The sequence below is a fragment of the Pterocles gutturalis genome, unplaced genomic scaffold, assembly GCF_000699245.1.
Source record: "Pterocles gutturalis isolate BGI_N339 unplaced genomic scaffold, ASM69924v1 scaffold11300, whole genome shotgun sequence".
In the NCBI taxonomy this organism is placed as follows: domain Eukaryota; kingdom Metazoa; phylum Chordata; class Aves; order Pterocliformes; family Pteroclidae; genus Pterocles; species Pterocles gutturalis.
Window position 1 is genome coordinate 48234 of NW_010140857.1, and position 15961 is coordinate 64194.

General features: G+C 38.5%; 1 protein-coding gene across 1 annotated transcript in view; it reads right to left on the reverse strand.

Moving 5' to 3' along the window:
• Positions 1-14824: 14824 nt before the first annotated feature.
• RIOK2 (RIO kinase 2) overlaps positions 14825-15961 on the reverse strand; it is a 15451-nt gene continuing 14314 nt past the window's right edge. The window contains exon 10 of the mRNA XM_010083830.1: positions 14825-14986. Within this exon, the coding sequence (XP_010082132.1) occupies positions 14825-14986 (162 nt within the window). The remainder of the gene's footprint in view (positions 14987-15961) is intronic.

Here is a 15961-nt window from a genome sequence, read left to right on the forward strand (position 1 = left end):
AGTTACTATGAACTGTTACTTTTTTCAGACTGCTCATTGAACAGTAGGTTTTTTAATGCACAACGGTGGGTGGTTTCCACATCTGTAGATATAAAAGCTGTTGTGAAACAAAATCATACTTCAGATACATAATTAGTAGTGGATCTTATAAAGTACACCAGTTTGAGGCAAATTTTCACATTATTTTTAGGAATTAAGGAAAAAAAAGAATAATATCTCATGCTTATAGTATGCACTTTGATGTATGAAGTGGCTGGGCAGTAGTATGGAAAAGAAAAAACACATAGCAAAAGCAAGTGGTTTAGAGATGGGATTTCCAGAAACACTGATGTGACCTTGGAACTTTTTACTCTAAATTTATTAGACATTTTTGAAAATCTCATCATTAATCATTGGACTTTAACTGATTTTGCTATATTGATCTTTGAGCAAGTGCGCAAAATAGCATTTTTACAGGTTGGTTCATCTGTTAGACTGACTATTGATTTGTGCCCTTTTGACTGATGATTTTTAATTTCACCACTTGTTGCAGAGGGTCTGCAATTAATAGATACATCAGCCACTTCACTTGAGTAGAAAAAACTTCTGGTTTTTCCTTGCCTGATAACTCGCATATCACTCGCATATCGTATAATTTGTGACTAATGCTCTCTTTATAACCGTAGCTTTAGGAAAGCTTCTCATTTGGATTTTAATTATTTGTTCTTCTACTGTTGTGAAAAACCTTGTGAGACAAATCTTCAAAGTCTTTGAAAGAAAAGGATCTAAAACCCTAATGTGCTGAATTAGAAAGGTGAAATACCTACTAGACAATGTGCATCCATTTCAAAAGCAGTGGAAAAGGCCATTTTTGAGGTATAGCATGTATATACATGTATAGCATGTATATAGCATGTACATACAACACATGCAAGAATAAACATACCTTTCTACTGGAGATCTGTTCTATTCATTTCACTACCGATGCACCTTTTGTGGATTCATGCAAGCCGAATGAGACCTGTTGTCTTAACAGCATCCAATTATGTGATCAATTATAAAACATGATGAAAGCACTAACAACTAAAAGTTGTACTATTTTAATGAAACTAATTTAATTTCAGCTACAGTAAATTCTGAAGAAGTTAATAGTTTGAATTAGCATTAAATCAACAATCATCTTAAAAATTTGTCGCAGGGTAATTAAAATTGAATGCGTCAATTTATGAAACCACAGCATTGGCTGTTTATTTGGTTAGCAAAGATTGTAAGCTATGATTGCTTAAGCTATACCATACTTCTCCCATCTTTTCAGAATATCTGTCAAAACTCCTGGAAAATAAATTTGTAATTTTCCAGCTCACATTAGAATTGCAGATGTGATTTTTAACCTTGAAATTATCAGAAAGAATGTTAGACCTTAAGAGTGTGCAAACACTTGTTTGCCCAAAAGGCCCAGAAATGAATAATAATTACGTGCACTGAAGAAGAAACTGGCAGTATAAACAGTGAAAATAAATCATACTTCCTAATAAGTTATGGAATTAGAAGTGTAATTAAATATGTTCTTGACATTTTTGTACTGCCATGCGTTTTGGTTTCATATCTTCCTTTATTTTAAACCTTTGGAATCTCTACATATTAGTAGAGTATTACTATTAGTAATATTAGTTCCATGTTTGTAAATTTGTGTGTGTGTATATATATGTCATCTCTTTTCCTTTCTAGTCATTTCTTCATATTAAATGAGAAGTCAGTAGCAAATTTTCACTTTTCTATCCCTTCTCTCCCCTCACATGTGTTTTACCTCATCCTTGACTGCAGTATTGAGGCACATAAAATTTAAAGTGGAAAATGTGGAAGAAGAACCATCATTTTATTCAAATGCTTCAATGACAATTGTGATGAAATAACATGGAGCTCAATTTTAGACAGCAAATTATACCAAGAAAATATGGAAAGTTGAGGAGGTTGTGGAGGGATTATTTAATATTTTTTCATTTTACTGTATATTGCATCTCTCTGCAAAGAGGCCTACCTCTGAGCAATAGGGCCAGCATGAGGTTATTTGCTGTCAGAAATTTGACAGTCACTTATGTCAACACTGTCATTTATGTTAATACTGTTGCTTATGCTTATAAACAAATGCTCAATTACAACTGAAAAGAGACTATAATTGTCAACTAGTGGATACAGAATGATAGAATAAACTAACCTGTGCTACGGGGGTGTATATTCACCACATAGGAGCAGATTACCAACTGGTAAGATCTTCCTGACAGGGATGTTAGTTTCTGCAAAGCTTAAGCTTTTCATGTGAAAGTTTCAAGCTCAAGACAAAATCATTAGACTGTCACTAACCATAAATAAACAGTAGCTCCAACTCAAATTATTTCCTTTCCTGAAACAGCTTGGAAAATTTTGTATTAAGCTTCATGAAAATGTAGGGTTTTTTCCCCACATCAGCTCCATTGCCTTATGAAAATTAATAGTTTTTGGCTCACACCCACAGCTGCAGATCAGGCTGCACAGCCTGGGGGTCAGGAAGGGAAAAGCGTAAGAGGGCAGCAAGTATGCCACAACCAAAAATGTCTTTAATGTTGTAGTGACTCACTAACCTTGAAAGACATCAAAACTGAGGAATAACACAAAGTGTTTTGATTTCAGGAACACTGGCTTATTTGTAAATTAATTTCCACTTTGAAAACTTTCAACCTTAAAATGTGGGCTTTAGAAAATTTGCTGCAGGAAAACTCCAGAACAGGAATCGCCATTTTTTTCCCTTTTACTCCATCCAGAACAGCCCCAAATGAGGAAGCTGGACATTGCTTCAACAATTTCTGCAACCACTTGCAAGATCACCAGGTTTTCTTCAAACCACAGTTATGGCCACACAGATTTGAGACAGGTGTTAAACTTCAGGAAACAATGTGGAAAGTCTGAACCAAAAAGCTTTCCAAAAGGAAAAGTCCAGAACATTGCCTGGAACAGCTCCACGTGGGGACCAGCCCACTTTGATTTGCCGTATGCAAATGAAGATAGGACAAATTCATTTTAATACACTCTAATTAACATGAAAACAGATTTTCCCATGCACCGGGAGCCCAACAGTACTTCCCAAATCCTGCATCTTAGGAAGACAGATGAGCAGTTGCCTGTTTCTGATCTTCTCAAGAACAACCTTGTGCAAGATGCCCACAACATCCCACCAGAAGAAGACAAGTGGGAATAAGAAGTTCCTTGTCCATGGACTGAGACGTTGCCTGTTCCCACTGCCCACTGTTCACACTGCCGCCGCTGTGGGCTCATAACTCTAACATTCTCAAAAGAAAGGCTTTAGCCCTGGTTTTCAAGGTAGTTCAAGGGGATTATAAAGTCAGGAACAAGGAGTGACAGCTGTGTCACTGGTAAGTTACCTCTTCTGACACTGCAGGAGTGGCACATTAATACTCTGGGAGCAGTGGGGAGGGTCTCTTGATGAACAGATTAACACAGCACAAGATGTTGCAAATCCTCTAAGACATTTCTTGCTCCCTCCAGTTTTTTTCTCTCTTCCCCCCTCCCAGTCTCCTTGTTTGTGAGAACTACAGTACAATCCTAATGTCAAGCTGCCCTTCTACATTTGCATTACAGCTTCTAGACTGTCCAGCATCTATACAAACACATGCAGCATTTACTTACAGAGATGACCATTCCAATCTAAGAGCTAACTCCTGTGCACAAAGTTACTGCAGGCAAAATGCAAGGTTGTAGGCACTGTACAAAACTGATGCTAAATCTGACTGCCAATATTCAACCTCTGTCTAGAAGCTCCATAAGAACAAACTGCTTTGGGGAACATAGAAAATACCCATGACTTTCTCAAACTCTTCATTGCCCCAACTGAGAGTCAAGGGATGGATCTCCTAAAGGCTCTTTCACAGACACAGCCCTGAAAAAAAACCCCACTGTTTCTCTACCAGTGCACAAACAGAATATTAAAAGAAATTTTGAAGTCTATGTGGATGGTTTCTGAAATTAAGATAAGTAATTTTAATGACGATAAACTATTTGCCTTGCCTCTGGACCCAGAATCACATACCAGACACCAGAAATGAACACAGAAACCCCACACCTCCTTGCTGAGCCATCCCCTGTCTTTTTGGAAGCCATTGGCTGACATGTAAAGCCCAAGAAGTTGCATGTCATACGAAAAATTGTTGTGGAAGAGAAACTCGTTCAATTCAAAAGGAAGATACGACAATGGCAAAACACCACACTATGCAAAGGGAAAGCCCTACAAGTCAGAAGTGTTACCCGACAATGACAAAAAATGGCTCATAATTTTTTGGTATATTCAGCTTAGTTCCATTAGTGAGACACAGAAATCAGAAGTGATCTCTTCTTTTGCTGAAGTAATGACCCTTTTAAGTAGTTAACGCTAAACAATGCAGAAGCAATCAAAAAAAGTTAAAGCAGCTACTTTTATCCTCACAAGATACGTATCATTGAAGTGTTTCTCATGTTAAATTCTCTACTCTAAACAGGCCCCATCTTCTCAGCTCCCAAGGAAAACTCCAGAGCTGTTTATGGGTTTTCCAAGAAAGGAACATGTAATTTACCTGCCATTTAAAAAAAAAAAAAAAAAAAAAAAAAAAAAGGTAATCAAAGCTATGAATAGAGAACATTTACAAAACACTGTAAAAACAAATTAATCAAAGAGCAAGCATTAATGGGAAACCTGGGATCGGAATGAGAAGCACCAAGTTAAGTAAAACTATCCCAAGAGCTTAGGCATCCATCAAGGACCACAAGTCCTGAGGCTGCTGATGGCTGTTGGATGAATTTCCCTCCCCCAGATGGAAAGACCTCTCACTACACTGTGCTGAGACCAAGGATGGAAAAAGCAATACATCCCCCAACATCTAAAAGGCACACAACTCAATTAAAATGTAAATTTTGATTTCTTCAGCTGGTCAGTGATTACACCTGCCTATAGAGTATACCCACTTCATTCATCCTTACCCACAAAAACTTTTAACATGCTGAGTAAGTGTGGAGAGTCAGTTGGACACACACGCTGCCACCAGGGGACTATTTTTTAACATATTTACAAGTATCCAATACTTTGAAGCTGAAGAGTCAGCATGTCCTTTCTACTGGAAGTTCTTGCTCTGTGTAGGCACTAAAGAAGACATTTCTGGTGACAGATTATTTTAAAATGGTAAAGCAAAGCAGACTGTTTATGAGCTGTTGAGAATTATCTCCCAGACAAATCTGGAACATAGACAAAGCCTGTATATTTAAAATGCATTTGAGTTACATGATTGTTAAACATATGCCATGACGCTATTTCACTAGACTGAAGGCTGACAGCAGTGTACCAGGACAGTCCTTTTCTGAACACCCCACTCCTGGGTAGAAATCCTAGAGACTTCCTTTAAGGAAAGAAACCCGAAGAGCTAAAATAATATTTTTTTTTTTAAATTAAGGACAGCAAACAAAAAGCAAACAAACAAACAAAAATGGCAGGTAAACACCTGAGGCACTAATGAAAACAAAAGGTCTCCCGTTGAGTCCACTACCCCTCACAAAATGGAACAGTGGCTTAAAAAGAGACTCCTGCAAAGGAGTGACTCCTGCAAGTGACTAATGTGGAATGGGCAGCGCTGGCCCTTCTCTGGCTCCTCATAAGCGCTCCTTGCCAGCCACATGAAGAGGAAAAACCAAGAATGATTGGATCAGATCTGAGAAGAATTTGGCCCCAAAAAATTAAAAACAATCAGGAAGTCTGTTTGAAATATAGCTTCACATCTACTATCATCGATGATAAACCTTACCTCCAGCACATATCGTGCCTTGAGATAGGCACTAAGGACAGTATGAAGTTACCACCACAAGCAGACATTCAAAACCAAAGCACCCAGAACACTCGGACAAACGTGCACCACTTTTTCAGCAATGTTGCAAGTGATACTGAGTCCAGGACTTTACAAAACATCATTGAACTTAACAATGGCAGCTTCTTTGCAGGTTTCTTATTTGAAAGCAAAAACTAAAAAGCCACAGACCCTTGGGGTAGTCCTTGTCTTTCCATGTGGCTGGTGTCTTCTCATGGATCTTCCTCAAAGCAGGAGAAATCACCATGAATTTGGGAGTCCACACAAATTCAGAAGCATGCTTAGTCCTCCAACAGTCATTAGATATGGGCCAGAAGTCCTCCCACACCCAGAAGTGCCCATTAGTCCTCCAGCAGCAATCCCCTATGGATCGCAAGTCCTCCATACCTACATACGTACCTACCTACCAACTTACAGGAAATGAGTTGGATCACAGCAGAAATTACACTGGACGATCAGGTCAGACATACTAGACCACAAATGGTAGTTACAAGACAGAAAACAGGACATAAACCACCAGAACAGAAAAAAAAAACAATCAGAAGAAACATCACACACAAATCAAAGGTTCCTATCCAAACCCTAAAAGGCAAACAAGCTAAAAAAGGAGATTCTAAAAAAAAAAATCCACCAAGAACACAATATAAGGCAAAAATAATGTAACCCCAGGAATGCAGGGCCGACAAACCTAGATCTTCTCCATAACAATAACACACTTTAATCCTAACTCAAACTCTGGCATCCTGTAACCCTACCACTCCGTAACCCTTACACACTGTAACCCTAGTGTCCCATAACCCTAGCACATTGTAGTTCTAAGATATCAAAAAAATGAACACAAACTCCCTGGAGAACTCCAGCAGGGCCTTCAGGTGGCCCTGGATTTCAGATGTCACAACTTGGAAGTGAGAATGGGACAGCATCCATCCTCACATGTTCTATCACATCCTGAAAAAGTGCCTGGGTTAAAGACTCCCAGGGAGAAAGGCTGAGGTACTTGAAGGCTTTGAACTGGCCCACCAGGACCACAGGGCTTCAGCTCATCATTCTGTGTCAGAGCCACCAAGCAGATGAATCTGTCCTCCCTGGCACACTCCTTGGGGCAGCCATTCCCAGAGCCAGGAGGCTGGATAAGGCCTTCGCTCTATGGAAAGGTGCTTCCTGGGAGCAGCATGGGGCCACTGTGAAACTCTGGCCAGGTCTGGATGCCTGAGAAACACCTCTATGCTGCTCCATATCTCACCAAAAACCAGGGGTGGAGGAAGGCTGCCTTGCTGGCCTCCGAGAGAATCAGTTCACTGGGTACCTTTGCTGTCAGGCGGGTCTCAGCATCACTCTGCAAATGTCTGTCTCCTCCCTGCAGGATGCTCTCCACAAAATGTCTCCACTGGGTCTCTCTAGGGACAAAGATCAAAAAGGAGCAATTTGGTTTTCTTTGCCTCCATTCCCAGAGACCTGTGAAAGAGACGTGCCACCTCCAAATCAGATGTGTGACAGGGACACCACATACAAGCTGCACAAATGGGTCAGGACAGCCATGGGGAACAGTGCTGCAAGACATTCTGCAGTGCCCCTGGCACGGGCAGAAAGCAGAGCTGGAGACAACGGTGGGAAGGCCAGGGCAGCCGCCAGTCAATGGTGGGACCCAGCAGGGTGCAGTGCCTGCAGAAATGCCCAGCTCCTCGAGCCTTGGCCTCAGGGCTGCAGCACAGGGCCAGCACTGTCTGGGGCTTTGCCAGGAAAAACCAGCACGTGTACCTGGCCCTGGGATCTGATCACCTGTCCCTTTGCCCACCACTATGAGGGGATCCAGAAAGCAGCGCCGCTGGCCCTTGTGTGGTTCTGAGCCATCTCTTGACAGCTGCTGGACATGGACGAGTCCTGGGGCTCAAGAGGCCCAAAAAGAGGAAAAATTGCTTAGAATTAAATGGTTCACAAATTTGGGCAAGCAGCATGGTCTTTTGAGCTACCTGCTGATGCCATTCCTGGGTGGCTGCCTCTACCTGCAGGCAGGCAGTGGACTGTCTGTGGTGGGAGTGAGAAGTGGTTTGTGCAGCTGTTGAATGGATTCAACCTTTAAATGTGTCCAACCAGGCACTCCTGGTTCCTTTTTCTTTGCAGGTTGTATTCAGAGTTCAGACAGTGGGGGGGTGGGGCTTAAGTGAACACTCCGCATGCAATAATCATGTCATGGTTTTAACCCAGTGGCAATGGAATACTATGCAGTTGTTTCCTCACCCTCCCAACTACCAGGGAATGGGGGAGATAATTAAAGGGGTAAAGGGAAAGCAGACTTGTTGGTTGACATAAGAACAATTTAATAACACTAAAAATACAATAAAACTGATAATAATAATGATAATAATAATAGCAATAATATACAAATGAGTGATATGCAGTGTAGCTGCTCACCGCTTGCTGACCAAGATCCAGCCCATTCCTGGCTAAGAATCCCAAAGAGAAAGTCTCCAAACCAGAATCCCGGAAAAAAAAAAAAAAAAAGAGACAAGCCCAAGAGCCAGAGAGTGAGAACTCCCAGATAGATCCTCACCTATATACTGGGCATGACATGCATGATATGGAATATACCATTGGCCAATTTGGGCCTCAGTCCTAAACCTAAGGTCAAATTCTTAGCCAGTAACTGTGGGCTATGCTCTGGGTGTGCTCCCTCCCAGCTTCTTATGGACCTGCACACCAGCAAAGCACAGGAAGTTGAAACGTCCTTGAATGTCCTGGCAACAAATACAAGCATCAGTATGTTACCAACATTCTTCTCAGCACAAAGCCAAAACATAGTATCATTCCCACATCTCTGTTCTATATATAAAAACTTTTTTCTTCTGCCACCTGCAGCCAGGGAGGCAGGAACTTTTCAAAGCCCTGTGTCTGCCTCCTGCTGGGTAAAGCCCTCTGTGATGGCTTTCTCAACAGACCATGCCATAGAATCATAGGATGGTTTGGGTTGGAAAGACCTTAAAGGTCATAGAGTTCCAACCCCCCTGCCACGAGCAGGGACACTTTCCACTAGCCCAGGTTACTCAAAGCCTCATGTCTTTAGGTCAGAGTAAGCAAAGGCCCATTAGTTGCAATGAGAATGAAAGTTGCATGTGGTGTTGAGTGGCAGCAAGCAGAGTATTTGCTCTGAGATGTTTGTTCTTTCCCTCTTAGCAAAATTCAGTCTGATCTGCATACTAAGCCAATTCAGCTCACACTGTGAAAAAACCTGGCTGTTAGTACAGCAGAGTGTATGCTGGATGGCTTTTCACTCTTAACTGGTTATTACTGGCAAGGAATTAAACTGATGTGTTTGCAAGAGGTCTGGATGTGGTCTCTCGAGGAACCATGAGATCATCTCGTTTCCAGAATAATACCTGCTCACACTATGTTTAAATCCCATTAGCCAAAAAAAAAAAAAAAAAAAAAAAAAATCAGATGAGATGGACAACTTTACCTAGTTCTTTTTAGACTCAACTTTTTACTGAAGATAAAAAGAATGTATGTAAATGAAAAAGAATGTATGTAAATTCTTATCTGACTATACAGAAAGCACTATGAAAGTTTTTCACCAGTCAGAATTTGTGGCACGCACTCACAGTAATTTCAAACCTATGTAGGTTAAACCTATATTAGAATGTCTTTAAAATCCTTTTTCATACCTCAGAAAATGTGAAGAAAAAATAGTACTCCAAGCCACTTATACTTTTGTCTCAATTTAATTATCTTTCCTCTTAGATCTGTGGGCGGTCACAACTGCATTGTCCAAGCAGCGTGTACATACACTTTCAACAAAAACCTTGCCAGTAGACCTGCAGAAACCAGTTACCAGAGGTTAATTTATGAAAGGAAATGCTTTTCTTCCTCCAGACTAACTTCCCACCTCTCCTCCCTCCCACTCCATGAAATTCTTTGGTCCTGTGATGCATGTATGTTCACAGACTTTACTGGAAGGTCCCAACACTGCAATGGTAACACAAATCTACCCAGCACCATAAAAAGCACCGAGGGGTGGCTTGAGAAACAGATGTTGAATTCTTTGAGATGGATCCTTACACAACAATCATATAAGAGTAGCATCTTTCTACATTAATATACATACTTACTTCCAGGGAACTACTTTGTGAAGTCTCTCACTTTTCAGTGTGAATAACAGTATGGGAATTTAGTAAGTATAGATGTTTAATGCAGAAGTATACAGGCTTTCTGCCCAGGTCTGTTACTAGCTGTGTACTTTACTTCTTCCACAGCAAGTTAGAAGGAAACTCTTGATTGTGTAAAACTGATTTTATTAACTCTAACATAGCTGTTGACAAATGAACAAAGTGGAGATAATTGCATGCCTCTGCACTGTGCCTTAGGTCCCACAACAGATTATGATTAAATTTAAATGTTAAGGGAAAAAAGTTCCTTAAAAAAGAAAAAAAATCAAACATCCCAGCATTGTCTGCACATTACACAACTGATTGATTTAGCTTGAAATGCAAGACTCCTAATTTAACAGTTTAAGTAGGACTGGATTTGGGTGCACAAAATCAAGAGATCCCATTAACCTCTAGTGGAAATTGTAAAACAAAGGAATTAAAATATTTTTTAGTTGAATTTACAGAAAATAAGTTAGTTTTCTAGCTACCACCATATGAAATCTGTGGCACTGGGTGTAAGTTTTGTAAAACTTTACTAATGAAATAGCACTTGATTTCATGTATAGCCCTACTTCAATCATAAAGTCAAATTTAAACACTCCTATTTCCTTGATTTGCAGGTCACATTCAACTCTGTTTGTTTCAAGGGATGCACCAGACCAGTTTATTATGCAGCACTTACTGAAAAGCACTTCAGAACTAATGCTTCATAAGGGACAGGTACTTACAGTTCGTAAGATGACAAAACTATACATACAGAATGACTACGTGAACAGTTTCCGCATGCTTTTTAAAAAAATGTGCATTTATGCTCAAGTCTGATAGAAAAGAAAAAAAACACAACCACCAGCACCCCCAACTCCATTGCTTGTAGAGAAACATCTTATGCTTAAGAAGCAGCATATTCCATTGCATCTGTGTAAACATAAGAATTAAGATTTCGATATTTTTGAGCTTTACAGAAACACTGGTTAAAAAGTAGACAGGACAAACTACCAGAAAAAAGAGCTACATAACATTTTCCAAGGCTGTCAAGTAGTAGAAGTTTTTACCACAAGATGAATGTTACTATGAATGTAACTAAGTATCCTAAGAAAAAGTTCTTAATCACTCTTCTGAAATGCAAATTTATAAAACAACAAGCGACACTACCTTAGGAAGTGATACAGAGTTAAAACAGTTATTACAGTTTCTGATACACATGCACATACACGCCAATCAATTACTTCTATGTCTTAATATCTTGACTGTAGCAGACATTCAATAAAGTGATTGAATTGTTAGAAGTCAGACCGTTATCTTTGGCACTTACAATCCTTAAATAACAGGGCAGGATATCTTGAGGAAGAACTCGGGCAATTAAAAGTTGCAAAGACTCCAAGGTTCTGTCCATCTTGGGTCTGCCTTTCCAGAAGGCATCCACAAACTGTCCTCATGCCTAAATTAATTGAGTTGTGTATTGAATTTTTGCAGTTCATTCATGCACTGGATTCCTAAAGAATCTCCCCACATCTGCCAGTCAGACATTGCCTCTAACTCCAAGATCCTTCAGAGCGTCCAGCTCTCTGGATTGCTTATCTTTGCTGTATGCTGAGCTATTTATCTGTAAAGGCAGATGGACAGGCTCATTCTTATTACTTCCTTCTGTTACACACACCCAACTACATGCTAGGGTGAGAAAGAGTGAAGAGTTGTTTCATGAGGATATTGATAATATGCTTGAAGCAAAGATCATTCTGGTTTCTGCCAAATGAACAGAGACTCCCTTGCTCCCCAAGACTCTCACATTCTAGGGAGAGACCAAAAACATAAGGGAAAAAAGATATAAAGTTGCTCCAAACTCATCACCATTAAAATAGGATGTGGACTACTGTTTAAACAGTGAATTAACTAAAAGGTACGCTTTTCTTTTGCTTTCAATTAGGTAACAAGAACACAACTTTGATGGCAAGTGGAAAATTAAAAAGAATGCAAAAGTTGTATTAGGATAACTCAATTTGAATCTATTTTCCTGGAATGTAGTTTTCAATTCCATGTACAGTTAAGTGTATTAAAATGACACAGAATCAAACTATTTACATATGAAAGAACAGGACCTGTGGGTTGTTCAAGGGTCTGAAGAGGCACTCCAAACAAAAGACAGATATAGATGTGCTCAAAAGCCTGAAACGCAAATATACTACTGCTACACAGGTGTAATTTTTCCTTCAGACAGAAGGGCTGTTTGCAGCACCCATAAGCTACATCAACTAAAGTTACTTTGCTGGTACAGAGCACTTCTATATCAGTTCCAGTAAAGCCCTCTTGACTTGGAGAAAATCCAAAAGTAAAGGTGTGTTCTTTAGTTACTGTACAACCTTTTATTCCATGTTTCCAAGCAAAAGCTTTTTTTTTTTTTTTTTTTTTTTAAGGGTTTAGCAGTGGAAAATTGCTACACAACCTTGTACCTGTATCATTCAAAGTTTTAACACATACTGTTGCCTATATTGAGCGTGCATAGTACAATGTTTGTCTGGTCCTTACTAATTTTCGAATCTGGTTACAAATTAACAAACTAATGCTACTTTATGTGTGCTTATTAAAATAACACATTTTAAACCGATTTTGTTATAACCCACACCTTTCTTCCTGATGAATATGTGAATTTAAGATAGTCAATAACACTATTGTCTTAACCTCTACATTTTCCTAAGTTCATTCTAAACATTTTATTTTATATGTGGACATTCAAGTGGAGTGAGTACTCTGAAGTTAATTCAATTCGGAAACTTCACCACGACCTTTGATTTTAAATATTTCTGGAATTCTGCTGCTTTGGAAAAAAATAGGCTTAATATAGATATATTAAGCTGTAACTTTGAGGATTAGTTCCCCCCTTGTTAATTCCAGTCTCAGAAGAAGTCTCATCTGGCAGCATAAAGGAAAATGGTAACTTACAGTCAACACTTAATTACCTTTAAAAGAGTTAATGGATGTTGGATGTTTTAAAGGAACATTTTGAAGATAAACAGCAAATAGTTCCATCATCCTTTCTGTTCTCATGGTGCTGAATCACACCGACAGCCTTTGTATATTTTTGGAACCAATTACCAAGACAGACTTAAGATCACACATCAAAAATAACTCATTCACTGTGAGAAGTCTTAAATTAGAAGCCAAAAAGTGCATGCATATCTTAGCCAAAGAATGGTTACTCAAATCTTAAGCTGTCACTGAGCCAGTTGTTTAACAGATAAGAGCCTAGAAACATTAAAAGATTATTTTTCCTCTTAACATTTAAAACAGAAATGCAATTAAATTCACTTAGCTTGTTTTTCTACTGTTAAAATCAGCTCTTGCTGTATCAGGAAACAGGCTTACACACCTTGTTTGCAATCATGTACATGTAAGATTTAATCAGACTTCCTTACTTCTGTCAACAGACTTTCAGGCAGCACTGATGCTACAAGGAACACTTATCTACTGTTTCTCTCTACTGATGTGCCATATCCAGTTGCTGGCTGAGGTTGTTATATTGTTCCAGAGAGAAGACAAAAATTTAAAACTTTGACAGCAAGAGCATGTTGCAAGACAGGATAGAGGCTGCAACTCTTCAACAGCCTAAAACCTGAATAAGGTATTAGGCATATCATGTACAAAGGGTAAAAAACAGATAGTTTCAGACACGTGAGCAGAAAACCAAATGTCAAAGCCAAAGTTCCTGATTTCTTTTACTAACACAAGTAAAACATTTAAGAGTTTCCAAACTATAGATTGATAATATCAACTCTACCAAGATGTCCTTCCCGAAGAAGGGTTCCACCTCACATCACAAGCACAAAGTGGACAGATTAAAAAAAGAACAAAGAAAAATTTTAACTGCTCTCTCCTGCTTCAGGGTTCACAAACACTTCTCCCCTTATTATATGTTTTTAAATATAAAGATCATTTAATGTTACTACTAGACATATCTTGTCCAATACTAAAATAAAGATACTTGTTTTTCTTCCAGGTCTTCAGACTCCAAGGATACAACATAGTAAAAGTAATGGTATTATCTCTTAATATTACTATTTTAATTATTTAAATTATTAATATTTTTTCAGAGAGAAGTTCCAGAATCCTCATCACTTTATGTAAGTTATTATATATAAAAAAATTAAACTTCCTGTGCAAGCACATTAAAAATCTGAGTCCTTGACAGGTCTGTACAACACTGTTATTGTTGTATATTTTTTTCTGGGCAACACTTACATGCGAGTTCTTGGAGTGAAGGAAAAAAAAAAAAAAGAGAATTACTGGTTTCAAAGAATGCATATTCATCATATGGATTGCTCATGCCTGTACAGGTACAAAAGAAGTCTTAAGAATATTAACCACTATCGGGTTCATATCTGTGATTTTTTTAATTAAACCAAACAAGTAGCTTTACAACATGAGGGCAACATTTTAAATTTAGGTTTCATGTAATTGCAAAAATTGGTTTTAAATTTTCCCTTCCTTCCCTTTTAAGAGGAATCCTCCGTATAAGAGAAGATTCTTAATCTAAACAAACACATTACAAATGATTTAAAACAAGGTACTGTTGGAAATTACTGTAGTTAAATTATCTTAGCTGGTATTACGGATTTAATTTAAACTACAGTCAATGGTTTTAACCTAAAACACAAAACAAAACTTCCCAATCAAAATCACAGGAAGAGTGAGGTTCATTAACTTCCAGAAAAACATTTGGTCGTATAGAAGAGATTGCTCCAGTATATAAAAGGATTATTGGGTATTAGCATAATTCTGTCAACTGTATACATTATGAGTTTTCTCATGTTCTATGGGAGCTTTAATATATTATCCCCAGAAATTAGCTGCATCCAAGCTTGACTTAATGTTGTGCATATTTTCTCGACGCTGTTTGGTATAAATATTTGCCTCTCCTTTCTGCAGACGTTGCCTCAGAGCAGACTTTTGATGTTTCGTCAGTTGACGTTTTATCTTCTTTTTCACCAGTTCCTACAAATAAACAAATCAGTATCAGAAGTTTTTGAAAATCATTTAGTATTAAGACATGGCACAACAATAGTGCATTTTCAGTACCAACATGAACATGCACGATCCTAACCTCTGTACATGGAGAAGTTAGTGATTATAAAATAGCTCAACTAACTGAAAAGAGAGATTCTCTGCTATGGACAAAGTCTGCACGGCGTGCTGCATGTGTGCTGGAGTCGGGCGTGATTTCCAAATCCTCCTCCAGTCTTCTCCTGCTGTGAGGCACTCTCCTATTAGATTCACAAGGCCAGGACTGCCTCATGCCTCTACAGCAAAAGTACTGAAACAGCAACAGCAACTTATTTCCATAAAACTGCCGTAGTCTTATGAATTTTCATCTGTTATTTACACCTATGTTTTCCTTCTCAGTTCTACTCTTCATTAACAACGGCAACAATACCAATAATGAAGCCATGATTTAGTAGATTGTGGCACTGATTTTGTCATTTGGAAAATGACCTCAGTTCAAGCTGCTGCATTGATATTGAGTGCATACTTGCATAGCTTGTCTTGGAAGAAAAAGAGAAATAAAATTATTTTCATTTTGTAACTATCACATAATGATAGAATCATATCTTGCTGGAAATCCCAAAACAGTGTCTTATTTCTATTCTAATTAATTAAACATTAAAAAAAATATATCAAGGAATAAATCACCTTTAATAAAAGATCCACTGCTGTCCAAATAACTGCACAAGAGGAAAAATATCCAAGTAATTACATTTTCTTTACATGTAACCCAGTTTCAGTTGCCTTGTGCTCTGCCGATTGTATTGTCACCTCAACCTCACTGTAGCATATGAACTAGTAAGTTGGTAGGGAGTAAATCAGGAACCAGAAAGCATAATTTTGGCAAGTTATGCTGTTCAAGAATTGATGTAACTGATACAACTACAGTTATAAAATATAAGGTAGTCAATGAATCCAGCTACACAA